At 37.4% G+C, this 19513-nt stretch overlaps 1 protein-coding gene across 1 annotated transcript in view; it reads left to right on the forward strand.

The window, feature by feature from the left end:
• Positions 1 to 5765: 5765 nt before the first annotated feature.
• The window catches only part of LOC124286445 (toll-like receptor 4), a 34745-nt gene continuing 20997 nt past the window's right edge, over positions 5766 to 19513 (forward strand). Inside the window, exons 1-2 of the mRNA XM_046722824.1 lie at positions 5766 to 5877; positions 7112 to 7214. Coding sequence (XP_046578780.1) covers positions 5827 to 5877; positions 7112 to 7214 — 154 coding nt within the window. The 5' untranslated portion in view covers positions 5766 to 5826. The remainder of the gene's footprint in view (positions 5878 to 7111; positions 7215 to 19513) is intronic.

Consider the following 19513-nt stretch of genomic DNA (forward strand, 5'->3'; position numbering starts at 1 on the left):
ATAAATAATTCATGGGAAGAGCAACGAAAACGAGAGAGCTATACGGAACTTCTTTACGCCGATTTTTGCTAAATAGTCTTCAAAACGTATGTCCGATATATGATTATTGCCCTTGAGTAGTCAAGTCGCACTCATTTGGCTCGTCAGAAAAATATAAGTATACATGTGGTTGTTCCATACATATCATTGAGTATGTTTTAATTGAGTGCTCACTCACTCACTCTTGTCTGTCACTCGGATATAAGTCAGGAGTTGAAAGTAACCAAAGACATCTTCAAGCACCACATCATCATCATGATAATTATGTCCAGCCGGCAAATGAGGATAGTCTGCAGGATAACATTACAAATTATTAAAATACATGTACTGGACTTGCATGATGCCAGAAATATTACATCTACAGTGATATCATGACAGACCTTATTAACAGACCAGAGTTACACTTACACTACCCTACCTGTTGTGCTGCGACTATACAAGGTTGTAACTTGGCACTGTTCATTTCACATGAGGAATCACTACAATACTGTCTACTGTGTGTCTACTTTGTCTACCGTCTCACTGTTACAGAAAGGTAACATTAAACATTTTTAATTTTTCTATCAATGTTCATGGCCAATTTCATTTATTCAGTTTAAGAACATTTATTTATATTTTCATTTTAACAATTTAAAAGTTATGAGTCATGAAATTAAGAATGACTTTCTTTTCACATTATTACTAAGTACAGTTTGCAATTTCTGATGTCGCTGTGGCATGTGACACAAAAGATCTGTATGAACCCTGAATATTTTGTGATTGTTATTAATGTTAAATCTTCATCAGCATATGAGGTGAGGTGAGGTGAGGTTAAATTGGGTTTAACGTAGTGCTTGAGAATATTTTGCTCATATGATGACGTGCATGCATGTGTATGTGTATGTGCAGCTGCTTGAACTAGCCCAGACTTAAGCTGGTTTTATAGTGCTAGCCCACTGAGATACCATACCGCAGTGAAGCATGAATACCCCACTCAGACACATTATACTGACTCCGGGCCGACCAGTCCTTGTTGTACCCATTAATGCCGAGCGCCAGGCAGGGACCAACAAGTACCATATTTTAACGTCTTTTGGTATGACACGGTCGGGTATCGAACCCGCGACCTTCCACTCTCCGGGCGGACACTCTAACCACTACACCACGGAGTCGGTCCTCAGCAGCATATGAATGAGTGAGGACCATTCAGAGGTGGTCGGGTTCCCATTGTATTCAGGGGAAATTAGTATTTCATTCATACAGTTATTTTGTTTTATAAAAACATCTAAGGTTGTTTTTTTAAAATCAAAGGACTTTTACCTAGTACATTAAACATACATTCAATATAGTACAGCTTAGTATTAAAGTCTTTTTGTCACAATTGATCATTATGGGTAAAATACAAGTCACCTCTACAATGACATATTTAGTTATTCTCTTTTTTTTAACATAAATTTGGGATATTTATGTGCCCATTTGGAATATTTATTGACAATTTCTAAAGATATTGGTCTGAATGTTGGACTATCAGCAGCTCTAGAGAGCTCCTTGTGAAGGATGGGCACAAAGTGCCTTAGACATATGTAAGTGTGACGGAATCTTTCTATATTGGAACAAAATTTATTTATATATGGCTTAAAAGTTGATGTGAAAACTGTTTGGTGTGGCTGGCCATCCTAACTTAATTCCTCTTTTTAACGTCTTTATATATTGTGTTGTGTCTTCATAAGTGCAGTTTGAGAGTCGCTGAGTATCAATTGCTGACTTACATTAGAAATACACCACTTCATGAAATACTTTAGCTTCATCAACTGTGCACGTCGTAAACCATCGTATTCACGTGGAAACACCTTTGTTCTAGCTTGATAAAGTGAAGAGTGTTACAGGTTTTGTCTTGTTCTTTCTGATGTTTACTATACCCATCATGGTGCTGGAGGGGAAAGGGTGATGTCTATATATCCTTAAATCTGCCCTATCATCTTACGTTTTTATCCAATCAAACACCAATAGCAGGATGAAAACATAACTTCTATAGACTAAGAAATGACACTTTGAGGGTCTCATTATGGTAAGATCTAGAACTTGAGTCTAAACTTGTTATAATTTTTGTCGATCACTTGTCTCTAGCCAAGACTTGATAGTGTACCAGATCCCATGTTGTAGCAGGATTGTGGCTGATTGAAGCATAGAACAACATTATTGAATCATTTCTGAAAATAAGGCCGATGTTCCAAAAACACAGAGACATTGCAAATTAGGATTGCATTTAGTAGTTATCAAGTATCCTTGCTTCCACTCCTTCAACATGAGTGGAATGTATTCAGTGTTTGTGGTTTATGCAGCTGTCAGCAGTACACCAGCGATATCATGGTGGCCTGTGTCCCAGACATACCTGTTGGGTGGTATTATGAACAGTGTTGAGAGGTGTCTGGGTTCGATGACATGCCACCATTAGTCACCAGATCTGCCCACCTCATCCACTGTAGACAACTTACACTGCATTGGCCAGCCCTGAATCCTTGGATTAGCCTTTTCAACCCATCTGAGCATTTGGAAAGCCATGAGCATGATATACTGTATTGTGGACACATACACATAATTTGTATTTGTGTCATTCAGGGGGTGGAAATAACCCATTGCCCGACGTCCGAGTCCAGTGTTTTTTTTCTGTCGGGCAAGCAAATTTGTATATCACACTGTACCGGTGTCCAGTTGACTTTCCAATGTTAATTATGTTGTTTATTTAAAAAAATCAACAAGAAAACGGCCGGTAAAGTGGAAAAATTATCAGGGCAAGTGATTTTACATGTGCCACTGTTCTAGAGTACACTAGCAATTTTAAAGTTATTTCCACCCCGGTCATTACTTTTTTCTTTAAACCTGTCATAAAATAGGGTTTTCATAAGAAGGTATTACAGCGCGCCACTCATTGAAAACATGGTATCTGATATATATTCACCCACAAATGCTTTCTTTGTTGTAATATGATAAAGCAGGTTTTAATGAGCACACAATTTTTCATGATTTGAGAGGTTGACAAAGTTGGACATTGTGTCCTCGAAGACGTAAATATGATAACTTACATCTTTATATAATGGACACTAAAATGAAACCTGACATGACATATTACAGGTAGTAATCTGAACGAGGGTGATCCCTAACCTTTTTGGGGAGTGGTATATGTTTGTAGGTTTAACCCCCCATGAGTTGTTGCTTGATCGGTGTTACATAACTAACTCTAATGTTACAATGTAGAAGACATTCTCCCGTCATGATAATCGTGCAGGTGGTTAATTCTCAAGAGCCATTTACAAACTCATTTACAAATATGAAGGACACCGATCACTCAAACAGAACATTAGCTATGAATTATTCAGTTGAAAGTGGTTTCGGTGAAAGCGTTAAAGGCTTGAGTCACATTTTACACACAACGGATGTAGGTCAAAATGTTCGCTGGATCGGATGCATTGTAATTTGTAGTGTGATAATTACGCTGATGTTTGTCAGCCATCGTTTGCACTTACATATGGCATTGACGCAACGCTTGACGGATTATACAACCTAACCTATACATTGCAGAAGGAAAACAGGTTTTGTGCAAACCACATTTCACATATTTGTGTTTTCATACAGGTGTGTTTGAGGGTGGAGGTAATACTGAAATTCCTATAATAAAACTAGCGACAAAATCCTTTCCACATTCTTCAGAAATCTGCTGAAAGCAGAGTCGGTTGAACAATTCCGACTATATCATGGACATGTGTTTATGAATCAGAATCAAATAGTGATGATACCAGCTTAGCTAACAGAGGAGTGTGTCCAGGCAGTCTGGATACAGGTTGGAGACCCATGAAGATCCGGGTTAGAATTGGTCTTCAATAACCAATGTAAGTTAGAGGTGACTAACAGGCGCGTAGCAAGCCAATTTTTGTGTAAGCCCGATAGGTTGCAAAGCTTTATATTTAGTTAGTGTTGAGGCCTTGCCTAACTTTCATTTTCAAAACGATGTGTAAGCAGGGGCTTTTTTTTCATGATGATAACTTCAAAAACCCAAATCACTTTATTAGGCATTGGGCTAAAAATGGAATTTTAACAATTAAGGACCTTTGTAATGAAGATGGTTTTATGTCTTTTGAAGATCTGAAGCTCAAATTTGATAATAGAGGAACATATAAGGATCCTGGAAATGTTTTGTATATCATACCTGAATCATGGAAAAGGACCATAAAACAATACAGAAATATACATAACAATGATCTGGATAATAACCTTCTTCATAAAGATTTTATGGATTTGAAAAAAGGTTCAAGATTATTTTATGATAAACTCTTATCTGACAATATTAAACCTCATATTTGACTAAATGGGAAAACTTATTTTATTATATTGATTTTGATTGGCGTATGATTTTAATATTTGCAGAAACAATTTAAAAGATGTAAAACTTTTTAGATTTTAAATTTAAATTTTGCACAGAATTATTTATAAAAAAAGAGCTTTCGAAAATGAAACTTGTTAACAATACAGTATGTAGCTTTTTGTAATGTGGATAGTGAAACTTTATGTCATGTATATTGGGAATGTAATATAACCCAAACCTTCTGGAAAGAACTTGAAAACTGGATAATCCAAAACATACAGACATTTGAAATAACAGAGTTTGGTTTGGTTTGGAATTTGGGGTAATAGGCCATTACTAAATCATATAATCTTTTCTTCTCAAAGACATATATATACTTGCATTAAACAAAAGTTAATAACTTCTTAAATTTTTTGAAAGACACTAACAGGGTTGAAAATTTCATATCCAGAAGGAGCAATGATTTTGATAAATCTTCAGAGAAATGGTTTCCTTTATCCTCAATTTTCAATCTCTGACTTAATCTGTAATCAAACTTGAATAACTTTATTGGATTATACTTTCTTTTTGCTACAAGTTGATGAACTTTGATCATGCATATGTACACTTATTGCCCCCTCTTGCACATGCAGTTTCAATCCCCCTCTGATCCGCCACTGTGCACAGTGGTATTTCTTTGATGCAAGGCGATGTTTTATATGCACATATGAAGCTTACTGTGTTTATTTAAATTTAAACCTCGCAGCTTGTTACCTCAAGGGGACACGGGTGCACAGTCGTCTAAGGCGCAGTTATTCGCCGAACGAAGCTGCATTCCTTAGGAACACCAGTTCGAATCTCGGCTTCTTCCAAGGAATATTATCAACATAAGGTTGATCAACGTCCTTATAACAGGAGGATATTCGATGCGGGTTCTAACATCGGTATTCAGCAAGTGAAGAAAGGAATAGGGTTTGAGAGGCATATAGACAAGTATGAGGAATCTTGTGTTTCCGCGTATTTATGTTTTATATGTAATAGGACATCCAAGGATAATTATACAGTAGCCGAAGAATTAACCGAGAAGATGTAGACTTTATGGTCGAACTAACATCATTAATAGGTTATTGATATGGACCATATGATACAACACACTTGATATGGATGTGCAACTTCTTTATTATTTACACACGACGTTTCTGGGCTAATGCTTGCCCCTTCATCAGGTGAATGACAGTGAATAGTTACAGAGGTATATATAGTATGTACAGGAAGCCACAGAGTTGTTATTACAATAGATTAGCGAGGGGATTAAGTTTAATACATACTGTTTGTACAATATGTTTACATAGAGTGAATGACCATAGATGGAAGCCAGTAACGGATATACAGTGATACAGATAAGCTGCATTCCTTAGGAACACCAGTTCGAATCTCGGCTTCTTCCAAGGAATATTATCAACATAAGGATGATCAACGTCCTTATAACAGGAGGATATTCGATGCGGGTTCTAACATCGGTATTCAGCAAGTGAAGAAAGGAATAGGGTTTGAGAGGCATATAGACAAGTATGAGGAAGTGTTTTACAGTCAATAGGATAAGGACAGCAATAGCATGAATAGCCAGTTAACTACACAATGTAGAGTATATAAACGCTAACACGTGAAGCATGTAGTATAAACCACAGTATCACGACTGATATGAAACTTTGATGATTCCCACTGTATAAAGAAGTTGTTCCTCCATATATTGAATTATTCCTTCTTTTGTGCTCCATCCTGTCACTGCTTATCAAAGACGTCACTGGGTTTCTTCCGATTATGGTTCTAGATTTTTCAGCACACTACACTAAGACGTGCATCACTTCAGGCAGTCCTCCAGTATCAAGCTTCCACGCGGTGGTGACCCGTGAAGGTCTGGTTACAACAGATCTTCCTGCTTGTCGTAAGAGGCGACTACCGGGATCGGGTAGTCTGGCTCGCTGACTTGGTTGACACATGTCATCGTGTCCTAACTGCGTAGATCGATTCTCATGCTGTTGATCGCTGGACGTGGTATAATTGAAATGCAGCTGCCTTTACACCGTGTACAGGCAGTATTTAGTTACATTGTACTGACGCTGTTGCATGTTGGGTTTTTTCCTGTTGCCCCTCCCAATGCTTTATATGAAACATGGTCGACTGTATGTTGCTGTCATTATTCTACCTCCCACGCAATGACTATGAATTTCTGAAGGCCTTCTGAAGTGATACACGTACAGACCCGTGCAAAAAGTATTCGGACACTTGATGTAATTTCCATCGACTTAAATGTTATTTGAGTGTAGCATAAATAATTTTCATGAAGTGAGTTTAGGGTGGATCTTTGTAAAATTTGACAGGCAAATAGGAAAACATCTCTGCTCTGCGCACATAATTTCAGTTCAATTGTCCGACCCCTATTTAACTAATGACATCACATTTATCAACTGACGTATGGCTCCACAATACACAAGTACACAGGCCGCCATGTTAAATAAGTTCAGGGCACTGTACACATGTTGATTAAATTGTTGCCATTCGATAAATAAGCAACGGAAAATTAAACAGAAATTATGTGATTGTAGGTAAGATGATTCCTCACAAATGTGCAAAATTTGACTTGTATCTTACGAAAATTCATGAAAATTATTTATGGTACACTAAGTAAGTCTATGGAAATTACGCCAAGTGTCCGAATACTTTTTGCACGACTCTGTACTTGCATTTCAATACCCGGACCAAGAAGGAAGTAAAATAGCTCTGGCGTTGCAGACCGTCACAGACAGCGCAGTGTTATCGACGTTGAGCAACCGTCTCGTGTACTCACCTACAAGAGGTAAATATATTTTATTCTATTTATTTTTTTCCACATTTTCAACCCAGCATATCTGTAAATCTCTATTTAGGTCAGAAAGTCTGGTTTCTGAATCTTGTGTTTCCGAGTAAATTATGTTTTATATGTAATAGGACATCCAAGGATAATTATACAGTAGCCGAAGAATTAACCGTGAAGATGTAGACTTTATGGTCAAACTAACATCATTAATAGGTTATTGATATGGACCATATGATACAACACACTTGATATGGATGTGCAACTTCTTTATTATTTACACACGACGTTTCTGGGCTAATGCTTGCCCCTTCATCAGGTGAATGACAATGAATAGTTACAGAGGTATATATAGTATATACAGGAAGCCACAGAGTTGTTTTTACAATAGATTAGCGAGGGGATTAAGTTTAATAGGGTATACATACTGTTTGTACAACATGTTTACATAGAGTGAATGACCATAGATGGAAGCCAGTAACGGATATACAGTGATAGAGATTAGGTGATGGGGACCATATGGTTATAATATCTAAGAAGTAATGAAGCAATATACGTAATGTTTCAAGTGGTAGAAGCTAGTGCATCAGCCTATTTCTGTCCTTCTATTCACCTGACCTACCACAAGTTGAAGAGATCCCTAGAAAGAACAAGACCTATGGTGATCACTGTAACAAAGCTGAAACGTAATATCCCCCATCATTCGTGGAATTCGTGAGCAATTTGAAAAGATTTGTTTTTTGCGTGACGCATTTCATTTCTCTGGCATATGTTCGCATATCCTTGCCGAAAAATAACACTGAAATAGCCAATTCCCTTCCACTGATTTACCCACCGGATCTTGCAATAGGCCACAGAGACAGCTTCATGTGTTTCAAATTTAGATCTATCCATAAAGATTCAGAGTTACAAATACACTCCACAAGACCATATGAAAAAGAGGGATGAATTCAACTTCCAATAATAAACTGTCCCTTTACGTCGTACACTGTTCCAACAGCCCCAACCTTTAGTGTAAACTTATCACAGCTGTTGTGGTACAACTCACCAAGATTTCAAAGAGCGCCATATGACTCGATTCAGAATTTGTTTGATCAAGGTTACGACATTCAGGGCCTCTCTAAAGATTTCAAAAGCTGTAGACATATTCCATTTCATACCCTTGTTTTGACACTTCGCGTTCACATACCCTTGCCGAGAAAACAGGTTTGGACAACTTTAAGTCCAGGTCTCTGAAGTGTAAACGTTTTTGCAATAATCACCCAGTTGTCACTATCAGCAGCATCAGTCACATAATTCTCAGCTGTTGCAACTACAGCCGCCGCTTCAATACGTACTGCCGTGTCAGCATATATGATTACACTATGTACAATTACGTCGACAGCCGTATAACACTTGTTATTGTTCTCTGTGTGTATATCTTATTACCTATAGGTATTCGACAAGGTCAGTGTTTGTCACCGTATTCTGCAGTGAAGTAAAACATCATGGGACTACAACGCTGTCAGCGCTGTTTTGTAATTACTAACTATACTCCCCATCAAAAGTTTACACTCACTAATGTCAATGTAGCCACTCACTTCAGTCAACTGATCTAAATTAGATTTTGCAAAATATTCTATACAGTTTAGGGTACTGTTTACAATTGAACTGATGTACTGTAAACCAAATTCGTAACGTTGAAAAGATTATTGTCATGAGTTCAATAAATGATGAAAGTCAGTGAATATTGGCGAATTCTTAACAAAACTTTACACCAAAACGCAGCTGTTCACATGCACGATATTTGCGCATGCTTTTCAGCAATTTGATGCATGATCCTCGTGCAATTCATCTCCTTAAGGTTTGCAGTTGGTTCCCCCAAGTTAGTGGAGAAACTGTACATATATATACATAACATATAGCGAGTGCTTTAAGTGAGGCTAAACTTTTGATGGATTGTATGTATAGTCCCAACTGGCTCATCCCCTCTGTGTTAACATAGACAGACTCTCAATAAGAACCTACAGGTCATAAGAAATAAATCCCAAACGAAATACGATGTACACAGTAAATGGATTAAGGGTATCCTTATAGTCAGTATCAGACGTATTTTGATTATTTTTAAAGAAATTGTGCATTGACATATTTATTACATTTCACACAATGCACTTTTTCTTCTTTTCATCTGGGGCGGCGGGCAAGCCTTGTGGTTAAAGCGTTGGCTCGTCACATGGAAGGCCCGGGTTCGATTCCCCACATGGGTACAATGTGTGAAGTCCATTTCTGGTGTCCCCGCCGTGATATTGCTGGAATACTAGTAGAGTAAAGTTAAGAACTTCAGAGCCACCCCATGTGGCTCTATGACGTCACCAAGCCACCTGACCATCGAGGGCTCTCTGACGTCATCATTATGCATGATTAAAAACGCAGAATAACTCATTAATATGCAAATATATGCATGACGTCACAGGTAAACAAAGTGAGGTCACAAGTGATTAACCTTATGCACTTATGCAATTAAGGGAACATGCCTTCATTAACGGAAAACAATGCATAGTAATTAATATTTTGATATTTCACCTGAGCTGCTCATGTTAAAAACCTTTGATATCAATTTAATAAATATTGTTAGTTAGTAGTCTGTTTCACCATGTGAGCATTGTGTTTACAGGCACTTCCAATAATGTGTTCCATATGTGACCCCTTCCCTCGCTATAAGACGTCCAGCTTGAGTGTAAGGACCTTTAGGCAGAAACCTCCCCTCTGTGCGTTACAATGAAGTCAAGTGGGAATCATAACATTTCCGTCACCGCATAATGCTAAGTACATTTAATATTTACATCATAAATGGAATTTTTAAACTGTTTGATAACACTAACGAAGTAATCTTTCCCTCATAACATGTAAACATATGGAAATGATAGAACCTTGCTCTGTGTTTGTTTATGGTATGTCGAGGGAGAGGTGATACATGCCTCATTAAGAGTTAAACCACAATAATGATTGACCCCAGAGCCTTCAAATCCTGCCTCATCTAAAAAAAACCAAACAAACAAAAAACAACTTCATCTGTTATTTCGCTGTTGTAAATTAAACATTATTGTTAGGAGTCTTGGTCACGGTGACCTGACCGAGAAGGTGGAAACGAGTTCATTTTTGTTGAACCCGTTCATTTCTTGGTGCGTGTGTGTGTGTGTGTGTGTGTGTGTGTGTGTGTGTGTTTCAGATAACTTAGTAGTTTTATGGGCATGACGTGTATTCATTGTAGATGGAGATAGATAGATTGGGTTTTTCAATTAATCATATTGCGTCAGAATTATTGTTTTGTTAAGAATACGTCCGACTTTGTGTTAGCAGCTGTATGATACTCAATCACTAGCAGCTACCACCCGTCACCCCTTTTTTTTCTGACAAGTTCATTGTTTGACATGCATTAGGCGTTAATGATTGTAGATATTACAATTTGGCTTGGTAGACTGGCGTTTATTCATTGTATATGGAGATAGAGAGTTTGGATTTATCAATTAATCGTATTGCGTCAGAACTATTTTCATTAGAATATGTCCGACTTTGTGTTAGCAAGTGTATGCTACTCAAACACTAGCACCCAGCAGGCACATCAACGTTGTTTCAACGTTGACGAATAGGTTGGTCCTCAACGTTGAAGTTTGACCTGAATTATCAACGTTGACAACAAGGTTGTTTATGAAAGTTTTTTAGACGTAGATATCCGACGTGGAATCAACGTTGAAGTTTGACATATTATTAACGTTGGAAATGGGTTGTTCAGTGGTTGTGTCTGGGAGGTATTACGCTTTCCTGTAAATAGACTCGCACTTCATCTCGCACTACACTAAAGTAGCACCCAACTCATGCATCCAGCTATACAAAAAGCTACCTGCAATAAACAGTGTTCAAACATAAAATTGCAGTAAAAATATTTACCTGATAAAATACTTGGTTAAAATTCCACATTCAATATAATGTTCATTTAAGTTTTATGTCAGTTGGACGTATAATTCCAGTAAGAAGAAAAGAGTATTCCAAATTAAGAAAAACTATTTACTGTTGTATTGTTATCTTGAAAAGGTGGAAATTGTCCCGAGAAGACATTTTGTCTGAATTTCAGCTATTAAACCGAGACCCCTGAATAAACAAAATGCAATTACTTTCACCATGAAAGGGATCCAAGATGAACAGGAACTATACCTGAAGACAGCACATAAAACCAGTCACTTTTATGAAATCTTTATGAACACAAACGCACACAGAGAAACGTGGTTTAAAGCATAATGTAAAACATCACACATGACATAGTCTGTAGGTGATCTCTGTTGTGATAATAACACAATATCATCTGCATATAGCATTAAACTGACATACAGCTTCTCTTCTTTCTGCCACTCCCTGCCTGGCGGTCAGGTGGATACTTCAGAAACGTTCCTAACTCTTTCTTGAAATTTGCTTCGGATGCATTCCCATCTCATTCCCATGAGATAGGACACATTCTGAAATTTTATATTTAAATACATGAATAATTTTATATGGAAGATATATTGTCTTAAATGATTCAAGTATTTGTTTAATCAATCACTTGAAAAGTTCATTTCACTGCTGTAACTTGCCATGTGAACATATGAACAGCATCAATACAAAATGTGACGAAAAATGTAAACAATTTATATATTTTCAACTAAAGGAATGGAAGTTTTCTTAAACATTTTCAAAGAAAATCCTCAATTGCAAGTTGATTATTCAATTAGACTATGAATTAGGATGAATTAGACGATGCTTTACTGTCATATATTATTTGCTATGGTCATGATGAAAATGCTGCATTTGGTAATTAAATTACCAGAGATGATTGAATACAACCTTGTATTCTTAAAAAAAAACTTGCCGTTTTGCCCATCAACATTCATTCTTGACATCAAATTGTTTGACATTGTCCTGCAAAACAATGGAAGATTGTTGTTATTCTGTCAGATTTAGTTTTCTTTAGAGATTCTCGGAAACGATTATTTCAAATTAAATAGGAGTTGTACTGATGTAGCAATTTTGCTAACAGGAGTCATAAATTGTAACAAAAGCCATTTTACATTAAATGATAAGAAAACAAAATGGGTGGTGGTTCACAGGTCAAAGAACAAGTCTATTGTGGGAGGTCTTCCAACACCATTTATTCCCAAACACAAGGAAGTATGGATCATGGAGTTCTGAAAACAATAATGAGCTCTCATAAGTATACAATATATTCCCTATTATCTACTCTGTCTCTCTTTGTCATTTTGTACACTCATAAAACTCAGATAAATAACTTCTTCATAATTCAGAAATGTTTACACTTAATCTCTTATAGGAACGCTTAGAAAATCTCTCATATAATGAATTATGTGTGCCTATAATATCTGCGACGTCATAACTATGCTTCTCTGAATCATGAACAATAAAATAATGAGATTAAACTCTACACTGCCAGAAATAATCTATCATACCCTGAATAATAAGACACTGAATAACATCTCTTACAACTCCAATCTACACTCAAAAGACTTAAATGTACTCGTAAACAAACATCGCTGGCACACGCAAATTCTTGGAAACAGTGTATCTCTGACTCTCAATTCCAAGAAATGGAAGTCCTACTCTATTTGACCAAAGGGGTGACAGGTGGCCAAAACATATTGAAATGTAGGTCATACACTGAAAATAACTCTGATTTAAAACACTACAAATATACACCTTCTCTCTAATATACTCGATAGATGATCTTGACAAGGGAACATGTACATAAAATGCTGATATCTAACAATACCTGTACTCTAAATAATGGACTCTTCCAAATCTCAGTATGTTTCACTGCACACACATTTAAATGCAAAATAATGAAAAACCTACACTTTGACAATAATAAAGAAACATCATATTCAAATTCTACAGCTGACCAAATACCTGAAGAGTGTGTCTCCCAGCAATAAACATCTATATATCTCTATAAATTTATGACTTCTGTCCTCTCGCGTGCTTTCTCGCATCCAGCTCTTTACGGCGAAAAACAATATGGCGCCAAGCAAGGGAGTGCTCATTAAACTAAACATCTCCGGGAGAAATCATTGTCAAATTATTCTCTTACATGATCAACCTTTGTGGTGGATATACTGGAAACAAGTGAAATGTTAAAACTTGTTACCTTAGCATTGCTCCTTTTATGTGATCCACAAAATTGATGCCACCCAGTCTTCGAAGATGAGATTTCTGCAAATTCCATTAAAATTATATCTTATTTCATAATTAAATGTTCCTTACTAAATTACTTCTTTTGTATGTAACATTTTAACCTTTAAGAGACATGAATCATCACATCCCTTCCAAACAAGTGTAAGAATGAAAGTCTGTGAGTGCAGTTTTGTTAATTGTCCCATCAAAGAATCATTAGTGAAGTTACACATTTTGTAAATAAATAAAAGTTCAAATAAATTATATGCAATTTCATCCTTAACAAAGACTTGCACAAGACATTTTGATGTGAATTTTCGTTGCATGATCTGAGAAAGATTTCCTTTCGCCATTCTCCACCCCCCACCCCCCAAATAATATGCATATGTTGACAGGGTTCAGAGCGTGCTCAATGCATAATTTACTGATAGACTTATTCAAACGAACAAATGTTCATAATAATGTGATGCAATATAAAATGTTGATAAATTCTATTCGATTTTGTATAGCTGCCCTTAGGGACCGTTCATAATGTATGGCTTGGGGGTGATGATGATTTTTATGAAGAAGCATGTACAATGTGAATTACCCTTCCTCCCCCCCCCCCCGTAAAGTGTATGTACGAAATAAGTGACGCCCCACCCTGCATGTCATGTACAATATCTATGACGCCCTCTCCCCTTCCCATAATTTCTAAGCATCATATTAAACATAGTGCGTGTGTACAAAAATGCTGACCCCCTTAGCTCCCCTGAACAAAATGGGTGACACCCCCCCCCCACCCTTACAATCATCACCCCCACCCGCAGCCATATAATTATGAATGGTCCCTTATATTGATGTACTTCATTGATTATTTGAAAATGTATATTTGCAAAATTCAAATCAGGTGATGGGTACGAAAGGAAATCTTATTCGATTATATAATAAAATGCCAAATATATGCATGCAAATATATTGAAAAATAACAAAACAAGTTCATGGAAAACACGGGCTTCCACTAAATTTTGAGAAACATGTACGTGACATACCGGTACCCTTGTGAGATAAAACATGAGCCCTAATTCGGAGTTTCTTGCTACATTGACCTGCTAGATTTAAACAACATTCCTACGTTTTCATTATACATGAAGGACATACTTACCAAATAAACACCAGCATGCCGTGAAGATGTTGAAAATAGAACGATATTGCGTTGAACTTCGCCAAAGTAAACTGACAACGATCAGCTGCCTTTGCGCGCGCGATAATTGTGCGCATGTCCGGATATGGCCAAACGAGGCGATCTGGCATGTGTTTGAAAGCAAATTGTCGGGAATTATACAATTTTGACAGTTTTGTGGGAAAATATCAAATGTAATGCAATTCGGATAACTGATGACTTTATACCTAAAATCATTGATGTTTTCATTTTCAATTGCGATTTACGTAATATTTCCGTCCGTTGATCGATGCACAATCAAACAATATATAAGATTATATGTGTCACTAGCTCGATCTTGATCTTTTATGAAATTAATGTTCCGAAATGATAGTTGCTAAGTTGGATACCTATTACCAATATGAATTATGTATCAAATTTGCCAAAGGAAACAATTAGTTGACATTTTGTTGGTTCCTTACGTTGAAACAACGTTGACAACTAAACGAATCTCGACTAACTTTCTTTGGTCGCATGATAAACGTTGAATCAACGTTTATGAAAGGTTGATCAACCAAACAACCAAAATTCAACGTTGATTCAACGTTGTGATACATTATAGGTGTAATGATTGTAGATATTACAATTGCTACAATGACAGTTGTAGATCTTTTTTAATAAACCTGGTGGATAATTATTTTCATATGAAATCCAAAGATATACATTACATTGTGTTAAAATATCATTAGAATATGTCATATTATATGTGTACATATGTCAGCCTTTGTATTGTGAATGTATGATGTAAACAAAACGCTAGCAAATTGTTGTGATCGATTTGTAGAAGCATAACAATAATTGTTTTCCAGAAGCATATTCATTATGTGGAGAACACCATTGAAATCTGTGATAGTCGACTAACGGAATCGGGGATCGGGTGGTCAGGCTCGCTGGTTTGGTTGACACATGTCATCAGTTCCAATGTGCACAGATCCCAATTGTGCTCATGCTGTTGATCATTGGATTGCCTGGTCCAGACTCGATTATTTACAGACTGCTGCCATATGGCTGGAATATTGCTTAGTGAGGTGTAATACTAAACTAACTCGCTCACCATTGAGATCTGAATTGAGAAAAAAAAATACAAAAAAAAACACAACAAAAATTGTGATAGACCTTCTTTTATTAGCAACATAAGGTCACAAGGTTACAAGTGTAAGACTTGGGTAATTTCAGTTATTGACAAACAAAAAATAGGAATCTTAACGATTCAATGATGTTAAAAGTTTAATGTGTTTCATCTTGACATGACACTCGGATATAGCAGCGATAGGATGGAGAAGAACATCTTTACGTGACATTTATGGTACAGAAAGAGATCTGCACCCTGGAGATCCCAACTTGGCTGGTCTCCTGATGTATAGGACCATCTGTTTCTTTGATGACGAGCTGTTGAGAGAAATCTGTTTTGACTTCGTGAGAGGTTGTGTTTTTAATATATGAATAAGTCCACATCTCCTCCTTCCTTTACATTGGTTCAGAAATTGATTCTCCCGTGTCATCCTTATGACTAACAAAATATCGACTGAAGGGTTGGAACACCAGACAAGGTTTGTATATTCCCTCGCCATGTTTTATTCTTTCTCACTCTCATCATCATCAGCAGCAGCAGCAGCAGCAGCGGCAGCAGCATCTTCATCACTACCATCATCGGCAGGTATGACAGATTCAGTGTCACTTTCAGCTTCGGGCATATCTATGCGAGTTAGAATGTCCTTCATGATGGTTTTCATGAAACGGGTTATCTTGTTTTTGATGATAGATTGATCAGTGCCAGGATCCATATCGTTCAGGCTGTCTCGAATGGACTGAAATAGAGGTGACTGTTTAAAGTATTTGGTGAACTCTATGACACTGTTAAGACTGTCAGCCAATTCATGTTCCCACATCTGTTTCATTTTTTGGTACATCCATTCATGTGTACGACCACCTTGTTTTCTGTACTTTTTCCTCTTAAGTTTCATCAGGTCACGTTTGTTGTTGTACACACGATTCCAGATGCGTTGTAAACCAACATTTTGCCAGTCTTCAACTTCCATGTCAGTGCTTGATGGCTTCCCACAACGAAGATGTTTGAAAGCAAGACCTCCAGCTTTTCAGTTCCTCATCATCACTGCTGTCGTCAGTCTCGTATCTGACACGTTTCCTCTTGAATTTAAAACTGTCGTTTGCTGGACACCATGATCTGATATGTCGTTGTAGATCATGCATATTGTCTATCAATACACCACAGTCAGTACACGCAGTGGCCATATGTCCTGTGTGAGGTCCTGTGTCGTTAATCGAGATGGATACTGTTTCGACGTCACAGCTAAGAGACTGTTCTTTGGAAGTGTGATCAGCACAAACGTCATGAGCTGTCTGAACATCTAATGCTGCCGATAGATCTTTTATCTGTTGTTGTTGTTGTTTTTGCTGTTGTCGTAAACCACTCTGACCAGGTTTTTTGTAGCTGGTTGTCAAGATATTGACATGCAGTCTATTCTTCTCACTCGTGCCAGGTTTTAGATCCACTGTGAGGTGTCCATAGGGTGTTTCAACAGCCCTTTCATAAAGAGTCACGAATCTATTTATGTCGTCAGGAAATATTCTTCTGGCAAATACCTTCACCTGCTGTCTGTCCACAGGTGAATTAAAAATCGTTACATAATGAGAATTTAGGGCAATGTCACGAGATTCCCTACCTCTGGGGAAGAGGTTTTGCAATAACAAAAAGATAATGACATTTTTATGGTGGGAGGTTTGGGTAAACAGACGAGAAATTCGCTTGTCATTCTTTGCTTCGGACAAAAAATCATCCAACACCATCATGTTCTGGTTGTGGGCATTGAAGTAGTTTTCATCTTCAAGATTGTAAGGTATTCCTTTAACAAACCGTACTTGGGGTAAAGTTTGAAGAATGTTATCGTAAAGAGGTTGTCACACGGTATAACACCACACAATACAATCAGGCAGAGGTTGAATGAATCCATGTCGTAATAGGTTGAAGACAAACACCAACTTTCCGCATCCACTGGGTCCGACAATGATGCCAATGGAAGGAATCAGAAATCTGAATCGGTCATGCTGCTTGTGCTCCTTCCCAGGAGGAGGAGGAGAGCGTTTATCCAGAGGAAGAGGAAGTTGCTTATCTGTAGGAGGAGGAGGAGGAGATAAGTATCGAGTTGATCCATGCATCTGCTTCTGATGTCTCTGTAGGTTATCTTTTCGTGTAAACCTCTTGTCACATTCTGGACAAGTGGCAGTAACCTCCATGGTGGTTAAACACAATTGTGGCATTACAGGGTCTGAAGCATTCTTTGATTCCCTTCAGACATGTGTCGCTTCAAGGTTGATTGGGTTCGTTTCACAACAGCCTTTATCTTCGACATGGGTTGTAGTTTCAATACAATCTGTTTTTCCCCTTTAGAGCTGTGCTTCTTTTTTTTCTGGCTAGATGTAACCTGTCGCTTTAGCGATCTCTTTGGTGCCTTTGGTTTTCTCTGATGTGTTTTTGTTGACATGGACTTGAAAATGGCTGTAGGGCCAAATATATCCTGTGAAGCTCTCATCATGTTGAAAGATGACGTCTTACCCATCAGCAGGCAAGAGTGAAAATGCAAGTCAGTCGGCACTACAGTGGAGTTTTATTCTACTTTCTTACCATCATGCAAGACATTTACAAATGACAAGAAAAGGTATTTTATACACTTATACAAGTTTTTATTGCGGTTCAATCGATGTGTTACAATCTATGTATGATTCATTTATGTAATAAAGAGGGTATACACCACACTGAAAACAGATACTAATATTTCATCTTATAGATACAAGGTAGACATGAATCAGTGCAATATCTGAAGTAGTTACAAATAAATACGGAAACATATTCATCATTGAACACATGATCATTCATATCAAATTGCTGTACAATATATACTGAAAGGCAAAAGAAATGTCGTAATATTGGCAATGACATTTAAGTATCAATGGAACATTTCAACCTATTTTTTAAAAATAATACGCCACTGAAATGCAGTACCGTCTTTCATCAGAGAATATAACCCCTCTCCATTGTCCCCCACGACAGTTTTGCCGCTGTTGTGTCCACTTGGATACGTTCCCGGCGGTGACGTTTGGTGAATATGGGTTTCCTGGCAGGACATCGACAAAACAGGTTCCTGGCTTAGAGACGTCGCCGATAGTAGGTCACTGACTGGTCGCTGGTGTTTCCTATGGTCACCCAAGCTGTTTCCCTGGCCCTTGTGAATAGGTCTTGCACGTGTTGATGGACGATATGACGGTCCTGGCGACGTGTTGTTACACGGGGTTGACCACTACGTGGACGGTCATCAGTGCTGCTGGTGGCATTGTATCGCACTCTCAGACGTTCTGTCATTCGTACGCTGCAACTGAAGTCATTAGCAATGACTCGAGCATGTTGACCAGCGTGCAGATGTCCAATAGCTTGTTGTGGTTGATCTCTAGTTAACCTAGTCATAGCTGCTGTGTTCAGAAAACAAGTGAACGATTGCCATTTAAGCCGGCAATTTATGCCTGTATGCATTTATGATGCACGTGCATCTCGATTTCAATGTTGTGTTTGTGGGAACTTTTCCCTCTCCAAAAAAACAAAAACATTTCTAATTTCAATTTCAAACAATACTTTATTTGGCAATGCAGGCTATACGACCACGATTCATGTTTCCTCAAACTTGACTTCTGGTGTATATTTAAAAAAATAGGTTCAAATACTCCATTGATACTCAAATGTCATTTCTAATATTACGACGTTTCTTTTGTCTTTCAGTATAATTCATTCGTAAATTTGCTTTGAATTTACATAAAATATAATACAATGTAAACAACCCCCAGGTATTTGAATTGGAAGATTGTAATTGTTCTGTGTATTCTCGTACTTCAT

The sequence above is a fragment of the Haliotis rubra genome, unplaced genomic scaffold (genome assembly GCF_003918875.1).
Source record: "Haliotis rubra isolate DU_JTF1 unplaced genomic scaffold, ASM391887v1 Scf383, whole genome shotgun sequence".
NCBI classification, from domain to species: domain Eukaryota; kingdom Metazoa; phylum Mollusca; class Gastropoda; order Lepetellida; family Haliotidae; genus Haliotis; species Haliotis rubra.